Source organism: Photinus pyralis, unplaced genomic scaffold (genome assembly GCF_008802855.1).
Source record: "Photinus pyralis isolate 1611_PpyrPB1 unplaced genomic scaffold, Ppyr1.3 Ppyr1.4_LG9, whole genome shotgun sequence".
NCBI classification, from domain to species: domain Eukaryota; kingdom Metazoa; phylum Arthropoda; class Insecta; order Coleoptera; family Lampyridae; genus Photinus; species Photinus pyralis.
In genome coordinates this window covers 14,541,061-14,556,382 of record NW_022170878.1, presented here as the reverse complement: position 1 = coordinate 14,556,382, position 15,322 = coordinate 14,541,061, and the positions used below count along the sequence as shown (strand labels likewise).

Here is a 15,322-nt window from a genome sequence, read left to right as displayed (position 1 = left end):
CAACGTCGCCTATGTGTCACAATCAGCTGATTGCGGAGACTCGCGGGCGGGAATTTCGAATTGCCACCCTCGCATCGGTGGACGTTCGCGGTTAATTTCGCACAAACTTCGAATTATTAGTTGGCGAAATGGCGGAGAATCTCCCCCAAAAGGCAAGTAGCGCATTTTTCACCCGTCGTTCGCCCACAAGCGCGATTTTTTACGTTTAGTTTACTCCACCCGTCTCACTGACATTTGACATGTTTACAAGACAGACCAGAGCAACATGGCAGGTTTGTCTCCATCTGAGGTAAATTTCGATTTTACGCCGTTCCTAAAGGTTTTTCTTAGTTTTTCGCGGGCGAGATCCTCGCGCTTTTACCAAATTACGTACGCGCTGATCCGTTTCGGTGCCTGTTTTTCTCGAAAGTTTCGTGCAGGTTAATGGGATTAAGTGGCTATTTTTGTTCCAGAGGAGGCTTCAGAAGGAGTTAATGTCATTAGTGAAAGAACCGCCGCCCGGTGTCACAGTCGATTCGGACGTAATAGAACGAAATTTACTACAGTAAGTGTCGACCCGGGCCCGATATCTCATGCGAGATCGTTTACCTTACAGATGGCTTATAAATATGGACGGGGCCTCGGGCACCTTATACGAAGGTGAAAATTTTCAATTACAGTTCAAATTTAGTAATAAATATCCGTTCGATTCACCCGAAGTCACCTTCGTCGGTCCAAACATTCCCGTTCATCCGCACGTCTATAGCAACGGTCACATATGTCTTTCAATTTTAACCGACGACTGGTCGCCAGCTTTATCTGTTCAGGCCGTTTGCTTATCGATAGTCTCTATGCTAAGTAGTTGTAAAGAAAAGGTCGGTGGGAAGCCTTTTTGTCTTTTAAGTGTAATGGTTTATTTTTAGAAACGACCGCCCGATAATGCATTTTACGTTAAAACCTGCAATAAAAATCCAAAGAAAACCAAGTGGTGGTATCACGGTAAGTCGGCGATTTTGTAAACTGTTTAATCTAAGAATTTCCACTGTTGCAGATGATTCGGTATGAAAATCTTTCGACTTAAAAAAATGTGATTTTATTTAAGTACCTATGTAATTTTTTCATTCTCCCCACCTATTTAAATTAGTGTTATTAATACATTATATTACTTTTTTATATAAGTTGAATTTGATAGTGTTTTATATAGTATTTGTTTTGATTATATAGTGCCTACGCCATATGTATACCATGGATTAAGCTGATGAAAGACTTATGTCCGGTAGGGTTTTAATTGTAGGTCTTCGGTGAGGGATTGTATCCAGGATTTAATTTAAGAGGTTTTTACTGTAAATATTGATGTTTATATTTTTATTAGGATTTAATGCCTGTTTGTTCTATTGCAATTTATACCTACCCATCGAAATCTATTCAACTGACAATGCAGCTTAATCCCTGCATATAGTAAATATTCAGTTTTTATTATATATATTACAATAAACATTTTTTGATTGTGTAGTTATTTTTTAACTCGTAGATGTGGTGCAAACTGAGTACCTATGTGCCCATATACTTAGTCTAAACTGGTATAATTTACAATTATTTTCTTATACCAGCAGGACCTGTGTGGTTAAGCACCAGAGCTGGGCAGAATACTTTCAAAAAGTATTTGAATACTAAATACTTTTACGTCCAGCACAAGCGAATACTATAGATACAGATACATTGAAAAGTATTCAAATACTTAAAAAAATAAGTATTCAAATACTTTAGAATGTATTCGAATACTATAAAAAGTATTCAAATACTTGTCACTCAAATATATTAAAAATTTAAAAATAAAATTTCTTATAGAATGTGGCCTGTAGAATCCATAATTTCAAACAGTTCCAAGATTGGGCTACTAGTTCAAAAGTTACAGCCTTTTGAATTTCTTTTCGAAATTGGTTTCTAGTCTATAACTTTTGATTGGAAATTCTAATCGAAAAAGTACGAATTGTTTTGGATTCTCCGGACCAAAATTAATAAGAAAAAGTGTTTTCCCGAGATATTTTGGTGCAGTCGATTTTTGTAAAAAAGGAAGGTTTTTTTGAGGCCCGCAAAAAAATTGTCTCAGATCGACTCGGAAAAAAAAATGTTCTTATAGAATGTGACCTGTACAATCCATAATTTCAAACAGTTCCAAGATTGAGCTACTAGTTCAAAAGTTACAGCCCTTTGAATTTTCTTTCGAAATTGGTTTTTAGTCTATAACTTTGGAAATCGAAAAAGTACGAATTGTTTTGGATTCTACCCACCAAAATTAATCAGAAAAAGTGTTTTCCCGATAAATTTTGGTGCAGTCGATTTTTGTAAAAAAGGAAGGTTATACACTGCCTTTTTTTGAGGCCCGCAAAAAAAATTGTCTCAGATCGACCCGGAAAAAAATTTTTCTTATAGAATGTGGCCCGTAGAATCAATAATTTTAAATAGTTCCAAGATTGGGCTACTAGTTCAAAAGTTACAGCCCTTTAAATTTTTTTTCGAAATTGGTTTCTAGTCTATAACTTTGGATTGAGAAGTCTGATCGAAAAAGTACGAATTGTTTTGGATTCTACGCACCAAAATTAATAAGAAAAAGTGTTTTCCCGAGAAATTTTGGTGCAGTCTATTTTTGGTAAAAAAGGAAGGTTGTACACTGCCTTTTTTTGAGGCCCTCAAAAAAAATTGTCTCAGATCGACCCGGAAAAAAATTTTTCTTATAGATTGTGGCCTGTAGAATCCATAATTTCAAACAGTTCCAAGATTGGGCTACTAGTTCAAAAGTTACAGCCCTTTGAATTTTCTTTCGAAATTGGTTCCTAGTCTATAACTTTTGATTGAGAAGTCTGATCGAAAAAGTACGAATTGTTTTGGATTCTACGCACCAAAATTATTAAGAAAAAGTGTTTTCCCGAGAAATTTTGGTGCAGTCGATTTTTGGTAAAAAAGGAAGGTTATACACTGCCCTTTTTTGAGCCCCGAAAAAAAAATTGTCTCAGATCGACCCGGAAAAAAATTTTCTTATAGAATGTGGCCTGTAGAATCCATAATTTCAAACAGTTCCAAGATTGAGCTACTAGTTCAAAAGTTACAGCCCTTTGAATTTTTTTTCGAAATTGGTTTCTAGTCTATAAATTTGGATTGAGAAGTCTGATCGAAAAAGTACGAATTGTTTTGGATTCTACGCACCAAAATTAATAAGAAAAAGTGTTTTCCCGAGAAATTTTGGTGTAGGATTTGAATACTAAAAAGTATTTACAAAATCGAATACTGCCCAGCTCTGTTAGGCACCCATCGGGCGCGTCCCCGGGTGGCGGATAGGGGAAAGCCCATACAGACACCTGAATGATCGTACGTGACTCGTGCTTCGGTGTGGGTAGTGACGATTGTAAGTGGCTCGTCGGGGCTAGAACCCAGATTGGTAGCGACGAAGGTCGTCTTCGCTATGGGTGCACCACGAAGTTATGGGCAAGTCGCTGCGGCAGGGCTTAAGATGGCCATCGTTTCACACCCGGAGGTGGACATCTCTGAGGCTCAGTCGAGGTGCATTATGGCTGCGCTGCATTGAATGCAGTCGTAGACCAGATGGAGGGAAGGCCCTTTCCTCGGCTGGCAGGGTTCCGCTGGAATCCGCAGGGTGCCACCGTGGCCGAATGCGAGGACCAGTGGACCTTGGACTGGTTGGAGAGGACCGTCCCTCTTATCCGGCCCTGGAATGGCGCGTCGCTCAAAGTTCAGAGGCACGTCCCGAGGGTAACCAAGGTGATGGCTGTGTTGTACGGGCTCCCGGATGACACGGACACCATTTTGAAGCGCCTCCAGATGCAAAATCCTGGTTTCAGGACGAGTGTATGGAGGAAGTTTTTTCGCAAGGAGGAGCCTGTTAGGATTCTCCTCGCAATTGGTGTCGATGAGACGTCCTATCAGGCACTCCAGCGACAGAACTTTCAGGAGCACGCGGGGGTCTCGCGCGTCACTTTTGTGACGAAAGCGGGTGCTCCGGCTGCGCAAGGTAAGGGAGAGAGCTCCACCGAAGCAGCAGGACCTTGCTCCCGGCGCCCGAAAAGATCGAGAAAGAGGTCAGCGAGCTTTTGGCTCGTGTGGCGGGTCTTGGCTAACCGTCGGCATCGCTAACGGAGGAGGAAACCTAGTACATCAGTGATGGACAAAGTAACCTTCTTACAGAGCAATTTGCAGCACAGTAAGGGGGCGACCTGTCTAATGGGTCGTCAACTTGCTGTAAAGCAGACAGGCGTATGCCTCATACAAGAACCTTGGGTTTACAAGGGACGAGTAAGAGGTCTGGGCCAGGTGGAAGACTCTCTTTATTATAAGAGGGACAGCCAACTGAACCCGAGGACTTGCATTTATGTCGATAGACGAATCGAGTCTTATCTAATGGCTGATTTTTGTTTCAGGGATCTCGTAGCTCTACGACTTCAGCTGAAAGATGACAGAGGACGGGGCAGGCACTTGGTGGTCTGCTCCGCCTATCTCCCGTACGACTCAGAAAGGGCTCCACCAACCAAGGAGCTGGCTGAGTTGATAGAGTACTGTCGAAGTAGTGGGCTCCCTCTTGTGGTTGGCTGTGATGCAAACGCACACCATGTTGTGTGGGGCAGCACGGACACGAACTCGAGGGGCGACCACCTTCTGGAGTACTTGCAAACAACTGATTTGAATGTTTTAAATCAGGGAGCAGCCCCTACCTTCGTCACAGCGCGGAGGTAGGAGGTCATTGATCTGACGCTGGGCTCCTTTTCAATAGCTCACATGATCACACGAATTGGAGAGTTTCGCTTTCGGACCACAAGCACATTCTTTTCCAGCTGAACCTGGCATTTCACTGCGGGTCCTGTAGGTTTCGGAATCCCCGTTCCACTGACTGGGACTGCTATGTGGCAAAACTGTCGGATCGGTTGGATAGACCACCTTTGCTCTGTCGGAAAGCAGGGCAGGTGGAAGAGGCGGCCGCAAATTAGTAAGCAACGCCATAACAGCGTCCTATGAGGACAGCTGTAAACTGCGTACCTTTCGAGGAAAGAAGAGAACACCTTGGTGGAACTCAGACCTTGAAAAGGCTCGTAAGGAGGTTCGCAGGCTCTTTAATAGGGCCATGCGAACTAAGTTACCTGCAGACTGGGAAGATTTTAAGATCTCCCAGCGCAGGTATAAGGACCATATTCGGAGGTCGAAACGAGGATCTTGGAGGACTTTCTGTGGTAACATGGAAGGTCTTCCTGAAGTTCAAAAACTTCGTAAAATCCTTTTGAAGGACCCGGGGCAAAAGGTGGGGACACTGAGGCTGTTCCATGCGGCAGATGTACGTCTACCGCGGGTGAGGCACTCACATGTCTCCTGGAAACACACTTTCCAGGCTCTGGGGACTACTTAACTTCGGACCCACCAAAGGGAGCTACTCGGGTCGGTGTAAGGCCGATCAACTGGAAGGTAGCTTCCCGGGTGGTTACCGAGGGATCTCTGAGATGGGCGGTCAACACGTTCAGCCCATTTAAGGGTGCAGGACCGGATGGGATATTCCCGGCTCTTCTACAGAAGGGCCTGGAGCCGCTGCTCTTACACTTGTTGCATCTCTTCAGAGCCTCTCTGGCTTTAGGGTATATCCCCGAAAGCTGGAGGAAGGTAAGAGTTGTGTACCTACCTCAGCCGGGTCGTGCTAAATATGACGTGACGAATGACTATAATAGGCCCATCAGCCTATCATCGTTTCTTCTAAAAACGGCGGAGAATCTGGTGGATGTATACATAAGGAATGGCGTACTGGTTAGTAGACCACTACATCCGTTCCAACATGCTTACAGGGCTGGTATGTCCACGGAGACGGCTCTACACAGCCTGGTGTGCAGGCTGGAAAAGGGAATGTCTTCCGAGGCGATAGCTCTGGGAGCGGTTTTAGATATCGAGGGTGCGTTTAACAACACCACGTTCGATTCGATTAGTGACGCTGCTGAGAGCTTTGGTATTGATGGGTCGATCGTAGCCATGCTCGAAAGCAGAGTCATTATATCCTCAATTGGGATGACGGAGATGAGCTCATCGGTTACTAGAGGATGTCCGCAGGGTGGGGTATTGTCTCCACTGCTGTGGTGCCTGGTACTAGACGGGTTCCTCCGCACCTTGAACGAGGGGGGAGCGTATACACAGGGATACGCGGACGATAACTGGGAAGTTACCAAACACCGTGAAAGAGCTCATGCAGGGGGCTCTTGAACAGGTGGATAGGTGGTGCAGTAGCCATGGCCTTTCCGTTAACCCGGAAAAGACCGAGGTTGTTTCGTTCACGAATAGAAGGAGAGCGGATCTTGCTGGGCTCGCTCTTCGAGGACGTCAACTGGGTCTGACCAGGTCGGTGAAATACCTGGGAGTTATCATTGACTCCCGCCTGACCTGGAAAGGGCACATTGAGCGCATAAGCAAAAAGGCCACTGCATGTCTATGGGCATGTAGAAGGGCTTTTGGTTGTACATGGGGCTTGAACCCTCGACTGGTATACTGGCTTTACACTGCAGTGATAAGGCCAATAATACTGTATGGTGCACTTGTATAGTGGCCTGCCATGCGCAGGGTAACCTACAGGAAGCAGCTAGGAAAGGTCCAGCGACTCGCCTGTCTGGGAGTCACTGGAGCCCTAAAAACCACGCCAACCTTGGCCATGGAGGCACTTCTGGGACTAGAGCCTTTACACTTAGCTGTGGAGGCAGAGGCTCGGAAAGCTTCCATACGGCTAAACGATTGGGATGAATGGAAGGATCGAGGGAGGAAACCCTCAGGACCGATCCCCTCCTCGCAAGGAGGGACGTGATCCGGGCTATCTTGCTAAGACCAAAGCGTTATAAAGTCATTCTCCCGGATAGGGAGCAGTGGCTGAACTCGGATTGCCCGTTCCTCAAACCTGAGGGGCTCGTGTGGTTTACAGACGGGTCCCAAACAGAAAGGGGAACGGGCATGGGTATATATGGTGATCGACCGAGAGCCAGCGTCAGCGTCTCCCTTGGTCAGCATAGCACCGTGTTTCAGGCAGAGATGTTAGCCATCATGACCTGTGCACAGGAAAACCTCCGTAGAGGTTACCGTCATAAGCATATATACATATGCAGCGATAGTCCGGCGGCGTCGAGGGCCCTGTCGGGAGACAGGTTCCGATCAGCTACGGCGCTTGATTGCAGGCGAATCTAATAGGGTAAGCTTGATTTGGGTGCCAGCGCACTGCGGAATAGGGGGCAACGAAAGGGCGGACGAGTTGGCTCGCGAAGGCAGTGGTGGGGTCTTCGTCGGGCCCGAGCCTACCCTAGGAATTGCTCCCTCCGTTGTTAGGGCCAGGATTAAAGACTGATTGACCAGTCAATTCCAGGCTCAGTGGCAACAAGTAATCGGACTCCGACAGTCTAAAGCCTTTCTAACAGGGCACCTTGGCAAATCGGGGTCTTCTAAGCTTCTAAAACTGAATAGAAGCCAGATTAGGAAGATCACCGGTGTCCTTACGGGACATTGGATGGTCAACTATCACCTGCATAACATTGGGCTCGCGGAGGAGTCCACGTGCAGGTTCTGTGGCGAGGCAGATGAAACTACCGAGCATGTGGTCTGTCACTGTGGCGCTTTGATCAGGGACAGATATCAACTCCTTGGAGACAGATACTGGGAACCGAGGAGGGTGAAGCAACTTAGGCTAAACAGAGTCCTATCCTTCATTGAGAGGAACGGGCTCTGAACTCAGTTGCGAGGAAAGGGGGTAGGCACAATGGGCCTCTGGTGTGCCTAAGTGCTGCCCGGTCAGGCTCCCCTGCGAATAGAATAGAATAGAATATACCAGCAGGATGAGAAAGTGGCGGAGGAGAGAGGAGCAGAATTAAAAGAGGAAACATGGAGAAATTGGTGAGACAAAGGAGCAAATAGATAAAATGGAGGATTAAAGGGAGTTGTAGTATTATGTAATTTATCTATTTGTCCTATGGAAATAAAAGTATTATTATTATTAAATGCAGAGAAGGAAAAATCGATGTGATAAAAGAGCAACTGACAAAAAGGATAACAAAACTAGAAGAAGAAAGTAAAAGAGATAAGATAAGGAGCAATATACCTAACTACCTATATAGAGGGAATAAAAATGGAAAAAGGAAAAGAGAGAATAAAAGAAAACCTACAAGTAGAGGCGAACATAAAATAATGTTTACTCTTATTCCTCTCTTTTCGCTTCCTCTCTTCTCTGCAACGTCCTTATCTCATCCAGTCGATTCCTCTTCCATATTCCTGTAATATTACCTTTACTGTTTCGCTCGTCTGGGTTTTGCTGCATCCGTATATATCACCATTGTATATACAATGATATCACGTTGTTCTATCGTCTCTGTTTCTTCCTTACATATAGTTTGCACTTTTCTTCCTTCTATCTTTTCCCAGTCCTGTTTTCATTTCCGCATCTAAATCTTAGTTTTTATATTTTTGTTGGCGAACAGGAAACGTATAATCGTTTCACAAAGCAAAACAAGATGAACAAATAGAATACGTCGATGTTTCCGCCCTGTACCCCTATGTTAATAAATACTGTAGTTACCCTATCGGACAGCCCGCACTATATATTGGAGGAGACTGTTAAATTAAAGCTTGAAACAGTAGAAGGATTAATTTAATGCACAATAATATGATGCAATCCAGTGCTATCTGTAAAAATGGATATACGGTGAACGTTTCATTCAAGGACATAACAAGATAACTTGGGTGGTTGATGAAGTTAAGAAAATTAAAAAGTTGCTAAAAACCGTTCGGATGCAACGTTACAATACACAATGTAAACAAACCATAATAACATTCTTAAAATTTCGCACTTGTTCTCCATATTCAAGAATATGCGTATCTTCCTACTCCAGATCCTTTTTTTAAACCAATACCATAAAATTCATTACGGATCTGATACGTACCCTACAGCTTCTACACCATCTTGCCCTGGTAGGAGCTAGGATAGGGGATATAGACTAATCAAAAGCCATAATTACATTGAAACACTGCGGTAGTTTATTTAATACGCTATGCAAGGCGTGCTATTGATTCATACAAACAATATTAGTTAATGACCACTTCCAGAGGATCTGTTGGTACTATTTTGATATAAAAGCTCATGTTTGTAAGTAATATATCATCCACGTATAGATATCCATTGAGCATAAAGCGTCCTCTCGGAACGAAGGGCGGAAACTTGCTTTGGTCGAGGTTGAGGTCTCGTAGGTAGTAACTGCCCTAAAATTATAATTATTTAGTACAGTGAAACGAGAACAATCCGCTAACTACTCTAAGCAGAAAATAAGCCACCAAAGATTTCGCCTTGGACTGGTATCGTCGCGCACTTTTTCTGCAGGAGGATTCCAGTTTCATAATAGTATATTAAGAGACAAGTGTATAATCATGTCTCTAAAGCACGCGCAACAAGTTCAAGGGCACGACGCGTAGCGTCAGGATCGGAATTACTACTTTTTTTAGTAACTTTTCTGGTTAGGAACTGCCTGTTGTACCCGTTCCCGTAGAGAAATTTAAATTATTTTTGTAACATCCGAAATCTCTCTTCGATTGGAAGGGAAAATTAACATTGTACGATTTCAGCTTCATTAATTAATTATTGATCGATTCCAATTTAAAACTAGGATAGAAGCGGACACGGTCGTCGTAGCACCTACGATAGATAAGTAGACCTCTCGCTTGTCATGAGAATTCCAAGTATCAATGGACTAACGAATTGGGAAATTATTAAGTATAGTGGCTTTTACATGTTGTAGTCTTCAAATTTAAGGTCAAATATGTTTAAATAAATGTCATTGAGTCTTAAGCTACAATCTTTACTGAAAGCGGCATGCTTACTTTTTTGGTGGGACAAGTAGTCAAATTGGTGTCCGAATTTTTATAGCTAAAACCAAACGGACCATTGAATGTGAAGCTGCATGGGTGCTCTTCGTGCCGCACTCCAAACCTACGGTACTCGTTGCTTGTAAATTTCAGCGCTTCTAGGACAAACTGCAATTGAAGTGTAACATTACCATTGAGGTACTGATTCTTCTCACCTTGACGTTTGTGCCAATTTCTTGAAGTACATCAACAGTAAACAGGAGTCTTCTACTTGTTTTGCTCACTTTGCTGTAAGTCAGATTGTATCTTATATACTTTTCATTGTAGTAGTTAATTAAGTGCCTTTCGTACTTCGCGACATAATCATTTTGGAAATATTCCTTAAAATCCTAAAATGGTAACAATATCATCCCATTTCTGAGATTTGGAGGAGACTTACGCATGCAAATGTTGGAAACAACACGAAGTAGTAAACAATATGAATGCTTCTCATGACGCTTTTCATGTGAACGGTTTGGTAGAGTTATATAAGCGATGATGATGAGATATAATCGAGGTAAAACTGGCTCATTATACTATCAGATGCGTTGATCAGCTTTTTCTCGCTTGACAGGAAATATACATGTATTGCTAATGATGAGCCATAAAAGTTATTTCCCAAATCACTTAAAAAGTGAAGGTAAAAAGGACGGTGTCCCCATGAGTGTACATTTTTTGGCACGTATTGTATGCTCTTGTAAGTCTGGCACAAAGAGTTTCATTCTTAGACAAAAAACATTCCCGCAATTCTTCTAAACACCTGCATCTCCGTTATCAGCACCTGCGTCTAACAATAAAACTTCTTATCGCAAGCGACCAGATGTTATCTTTTATAAAACACGCAAATTTGACCAGATGTCTCTTACTTCTAGCACCTTATCTAAATTGAATGATTACAAATCTATAATATTTAAACAAGAATTACTCATTTACAAACAAATCTTAAAGGAAAAACAAACACTGAATGCAAATTCAAATTAAACAAACCAACTTTGTTCATATTTCATAAATAATCCCAAGATTTACTTCATAAATTGAAATAATTATCATATACAGGATGTCACGTCAGTATTTTCAGTGTTGTACCACACAGACTTGTTGGAAAAGAAACGGAAAAAGAGGGCTTGACGGACTTACAAACACTTCTGAATGCTAAACAAAATTTTAATCCAACCAAAGGAAGGGAATGGTATCACTGAGATTAGATGCAATTTTCCCATCAATGAAACAAAATAACCAAAATTATTTGTATGGATATTATTAATATGAATAAATACAGTACAAAGTTTATTCGAGGCAAATAACTTTCACGGGTGGTCGATTCCTTTAGGAATATTAAAATTATATCAAACAATATTCTTTATGCACATTCCTAAACCTAACTGACCACTACTTTATACAAATAAAAAAATGTAAAATAATTTAGTTATCTCGTTGGAAAACATCGCTTCCTTTACAAGTATGGAAACAGAGCGCTTCCAAATAAACCGGCTTCAATTTCACGAAAGAACTAATTAACTAAGTTGATATCAGCATCCGTTTTCGAGAAAAGTATGAGAGCGGCCAATTTTTCTTTTCAAAACTAATTAACGGCAAAAAAGCGGCAAAATGCTATCATAGTCACCACCTATTTTTTTGTTGTTGCCTCATTAAGCTGATGGACATCACGGCAGCGAGTACTTTGGACATTAACAGATTGATATCGTTGACCTTATTCAATGTTTTCTAAACTTATACACGTTTCAGGGCCTTCCAAACTCATTCAACATTTTTTGTGGAATTTCGCTTTGTGTCAGACTTACAGGAACTTACAGCACGTGACCTAAGCTCAATGTCAAAAACGTACAGTACGATTTTTGTATCGACTTTTTAAGTGATTTGGGAAATCATTTTTATGGGTCGTTTGTTGAGCAATTAGCAACGCAATCGTGTGTACTTCCTGTCAAAAAACGAGAAGCTGATCAACGGATCTGATAGTATAATGAGTCAGTTTTGCTAAAAATTATAATCTGTTTAGATTATATCTCATCATCATTGATCATCAACCGAATTGCGCGTTGGTTCCTTTTTAAATAAAAAATGTCACGTTCTTGCAATTTGCCCTGAGGGCTAGTTCAAAAATCAAAGTAAGACATTGGCCTCCAACACTTGACTTCACATGGATATCGTATATTAGGCATTATTATTATTATTGTACTAGGAGTGGTCCCAATCTGTTCTTGGACTGATCTAATGTGCTCTCCGGTATTGTCCACCTGCATCTTTAAAGTCCAGGGTTTTAATAGGGCGAATTCTCGTTACTTCCTATGGTCTATTTCTTTTTATTTCCAAGTAGGTGCTCCCTTGCCTTTGTGTACGACTCATCACAATGGAAAATGACGTGGTATGGTGTTTACTCTTCCTCACCCCAACCCCTGCATAACAGTTAGTCCTATTTTCTGCAGGTGTTTTTTTTAAACCGACAGTGTCCCGTGACCATCTTGGTCTTTACCTTTTTCCTACTTAACTTCAAGACGAACGACAATTGGGGGAAGACTGTGAACCCATACACAGCTTGGTCTCCATCACGGACGAGAGCACGCTGACGAAGTTTTGGGAAATGGAAGTCCAAAACTAAGAGGCAGTACCATTGCAGGAAAAAGAACAATGCAAGAGCCATCTCTACTAAATTTAAATCGTTCAATAATTGGCACTAAGATTGTTAACAACTTGTACTTCAAACACAAACTTAATTCGTGTTATGTTGAGATAAGAATTCGGAATAAACTGGTCACAAACTCAGAGATTTCTTTCGATGAGAATACAAAATAGTGTATTAAATATGGAGAACGGTAAGGGATTTTGACCGCTCGAAGACAATTATTGTCTGAGAATGGTAACTCTTAACGTTCCAGGTGCTTATAACATTTTTTTGCGCGATCGAAATTAAATCGATCAGAAATAACCAGGGAACTATAATTACACAGACACTCTATGGCACCATTGGCCCCAAGAGGTGCGTTTTATGGAGGGCGAACGGGAAACTTAATATCCTAGTAATAATCATTTTACAAAGCAAAACAAGATGAACAAATGGAATACTTCTATGTTTCCGTCCTGTACCCATATGTTAATAAATACGGTAGTTATCCTATCGGACACCCCGCACTGTATATTGGAGGAGACTGGTGAATTAAAGCTTGAAATAGTGGAAGGATTAAATAAATTCACAATCATTATTCCATCCAGTGCTGTCTGTAAAAATGGATATGCAGTGAACGGGTCAACCAAGGACATAACAAGAGAACTTGGGTGGTTGATGAAGTTAAGAAAGTTACTAAAAACATCACGTGATTAATGGAGGACCCCTTGAAAGAATCAATGGAGAGTATCGTATCGTCATATCAAATGCGGTCTAGAAGAGACCGTTCAGATGCAACGTTACAATACACAATGTAAACAAACCAAAATAACATTCTTAGAATTTCGCACCTGTTCTTCATATATTCAACAATGTGAGGATCTCCTTGCCCCAGATCCTTTTTTATAATACGTACCCTACAGCTTCTACACCATCTTGGCCTGGCAGGAAATAGGATAGGGGATATAGACTAATCAAAAGCCATAATTACATTGAAACACTGTGGTAGTTTATTTAATACGCTATGCAAGGCGTGCTATTGATTCATACAAACAATATTAGTTAACCACCACTTCCAGAGGATTTGTTGGTACTATTTTGATACAAACGCTTATGTTTGTAAGTAATATGTCATCCACGTATAGAAATCCATTGAGCATAAAGCGTCCTCTCGGAACGAACGGCGGAAACTTGCTTTGATCGAGGTTGACGTCTCGCAGGTAGTAAGTGCCCTTAAATTATAATTATTTAGTACAGTGAAACGAGAACAATACGCTAACTAATCTACGAATCTGAGCTGAAAATAAGCCACCAAAGATATCGCCTTGGACTGATGGTATCGTCGCGCACTTTTTCTGCAGGAGGATTCAAGTTTCATAATAGTATATTAAGAGACAAGTGTATAATCATCTCTTTAAAGCACGCGCAAAAAGTTTAAGGGCACGACGCGAAGCGTCAGGATCGGAATTACTACTTTTTTAGTAGGTAACTCTTCTGGTTGGGAACTGCCCTATATTACTACTGTAGCCGTTCCCGTAGAGACATTTAAATTATTTTTGTAGCATCCGAAATCTCTCTTCGATTCGAAGGGAAAATTAGTATTGTACGATTTCAGCTTCATTAATTAATTATTGACCGACTCCAATTTAAAACTAGGATAGACGCGGACAGAAGGGTTATGTCTCTATGCTTAAGGAATTTTGCATTCTGTTTTGATTAAGATAGTGAATATTAAACGCTGAGTCTGGAATCGTGACGTTTGTGGTCTAACCTGTGAATATAGTGGCTTTTACATGTTATAGTCTTCAAATTTATGGTTAAATATGTTTAAATAAATGTCATTCAGTCTTAAGCTACAATCTTTACTGAAAGCGGCATGCTTACTTTTTTGGTGGGACAAGTAGTCAAATTGGTGTCCGAATTTTTATAGCTAAAACCAAACGGACTATTAAATGTGAAGCTGCATGGGTGCTCTTCGCGCCGTACTCCAAACCTACGGTACTCGTTGTTTGTAAATTTCAGCGCTTCTAGGACAAACTGCAATTGAAGTGTAATGTGACCGTTGAGGTACCTACTGATTCTTCTCACCTTGACGTTTGTGCCAATTTCTTGAAGTACATCAACAGTAAACAGGAGTCTTCTACTTGTTTTGCTCACTTTGCTGTAAGTCAGATTGTATCTTATATACTTTTCATTGTAGTAGTTAATTAAGTGCCTTTCGTACTTCGCGACATAATCATTTTGGAAATATTCCTTAAAATCCTAAAATGGTACCACAGTATCTTTTCAATAAGCTTCGATTTCAGCATAACATACGTGATTTTTTCTTGAGACATAAAAATTTAGTTATAACACCGCTTCATAAAACCTCCTTGTATGAAAGATCATTTAGTTATAACGCGTCTAAAGTTTATAATTCAATACCTCCTGAAATTAAAGAACTTCCTATACAACATTTCAAAATTCAACTACATAAACTATATCTACTTAATCAATACACCTCTTAAATAAAAATTAATCTTGATAAGCTTCTGTTTTTATTATAATTTATTTGTCCCGTTAAAAATATTATTTTTCACTCGTAATGCCATAATTAATGTTATTTAGTAATCAAACTGGGTTGAGTGGAAGACCAAGCTGCTACTTAGTAGTTGCTTGAACTCACTCCATTTGGGAACAACAAGTGAGGCAGTTCTTAAGTACTCTGTTCTCTTCGAACATCATGTATGATTTTATTTTTCTTTATTTTTATCTTGAACATTGAACATTATATTAAGTTGTTTTCAATAAATGCATTATTATTATTATTATTAT

The 15,322-nt window shown here is 41.0% G+C and overlaps 2 protein-coding genes across 3 annotated transcripts; one reads left to right on the top strand and one right to left on the bottom strand.

Moving 5' to 3' along the window:
• Positions 1-19: 19 nt before the first annotated feature.
• LOC116181473 (ubiquitin-conjugating enzyme E2 W) lies at positions 20-1,474 on the top strand. Of its 2 annotated transcripts, none has more exons than XM_031501858.1 (5): positions 20-152; positions 453-544; positions 596-854; positions 903-978; positions 1,031-1,474. In XM_031501858.1, the coding sequence occupies exons 1-5, from the start codon at positions 129-131 to the stop codon at positions 1,042-1,044; spliced, it is 465 nt and encodes a 154-aa protein (XP_031357718.1). In that variant the 5' UTR covers positions 20-128; the 3' UTR covers positions 1,045-1,474. The 2 variants fall into 2 exon arrangements, with proteins under 2 accessions (XP_031357718.1, XP_031357717.1); XM_031501857.1 differs by having other exon boundaries at positions 151-289.
• A 7,530-nt stretch (positions 1,475-9,004) lies between these two features.
• LOC116180245 lies at positions 9,005-10,342 on the bottom strand. The gene is made up of 4 exons (XM_031500141.1): positions 10,289-10,342; positions 10,065-10,238; positions 9,865-10,017; positions 9,005-9,249 (listed from the first exon to the last, which is right to left on the bottom strand). Exons 1-4 carry the CDS (start codon positions 10,340-10,342, stop codon positions 9,076-9,078), a joined length of 555 nt encoding a protein of 184 aa, XP_031356001.1. The 3' UTR covers positions 9,005-9,075.
• Positions 10,343-15,322: the final 4,980 nt, after the last annotated feature.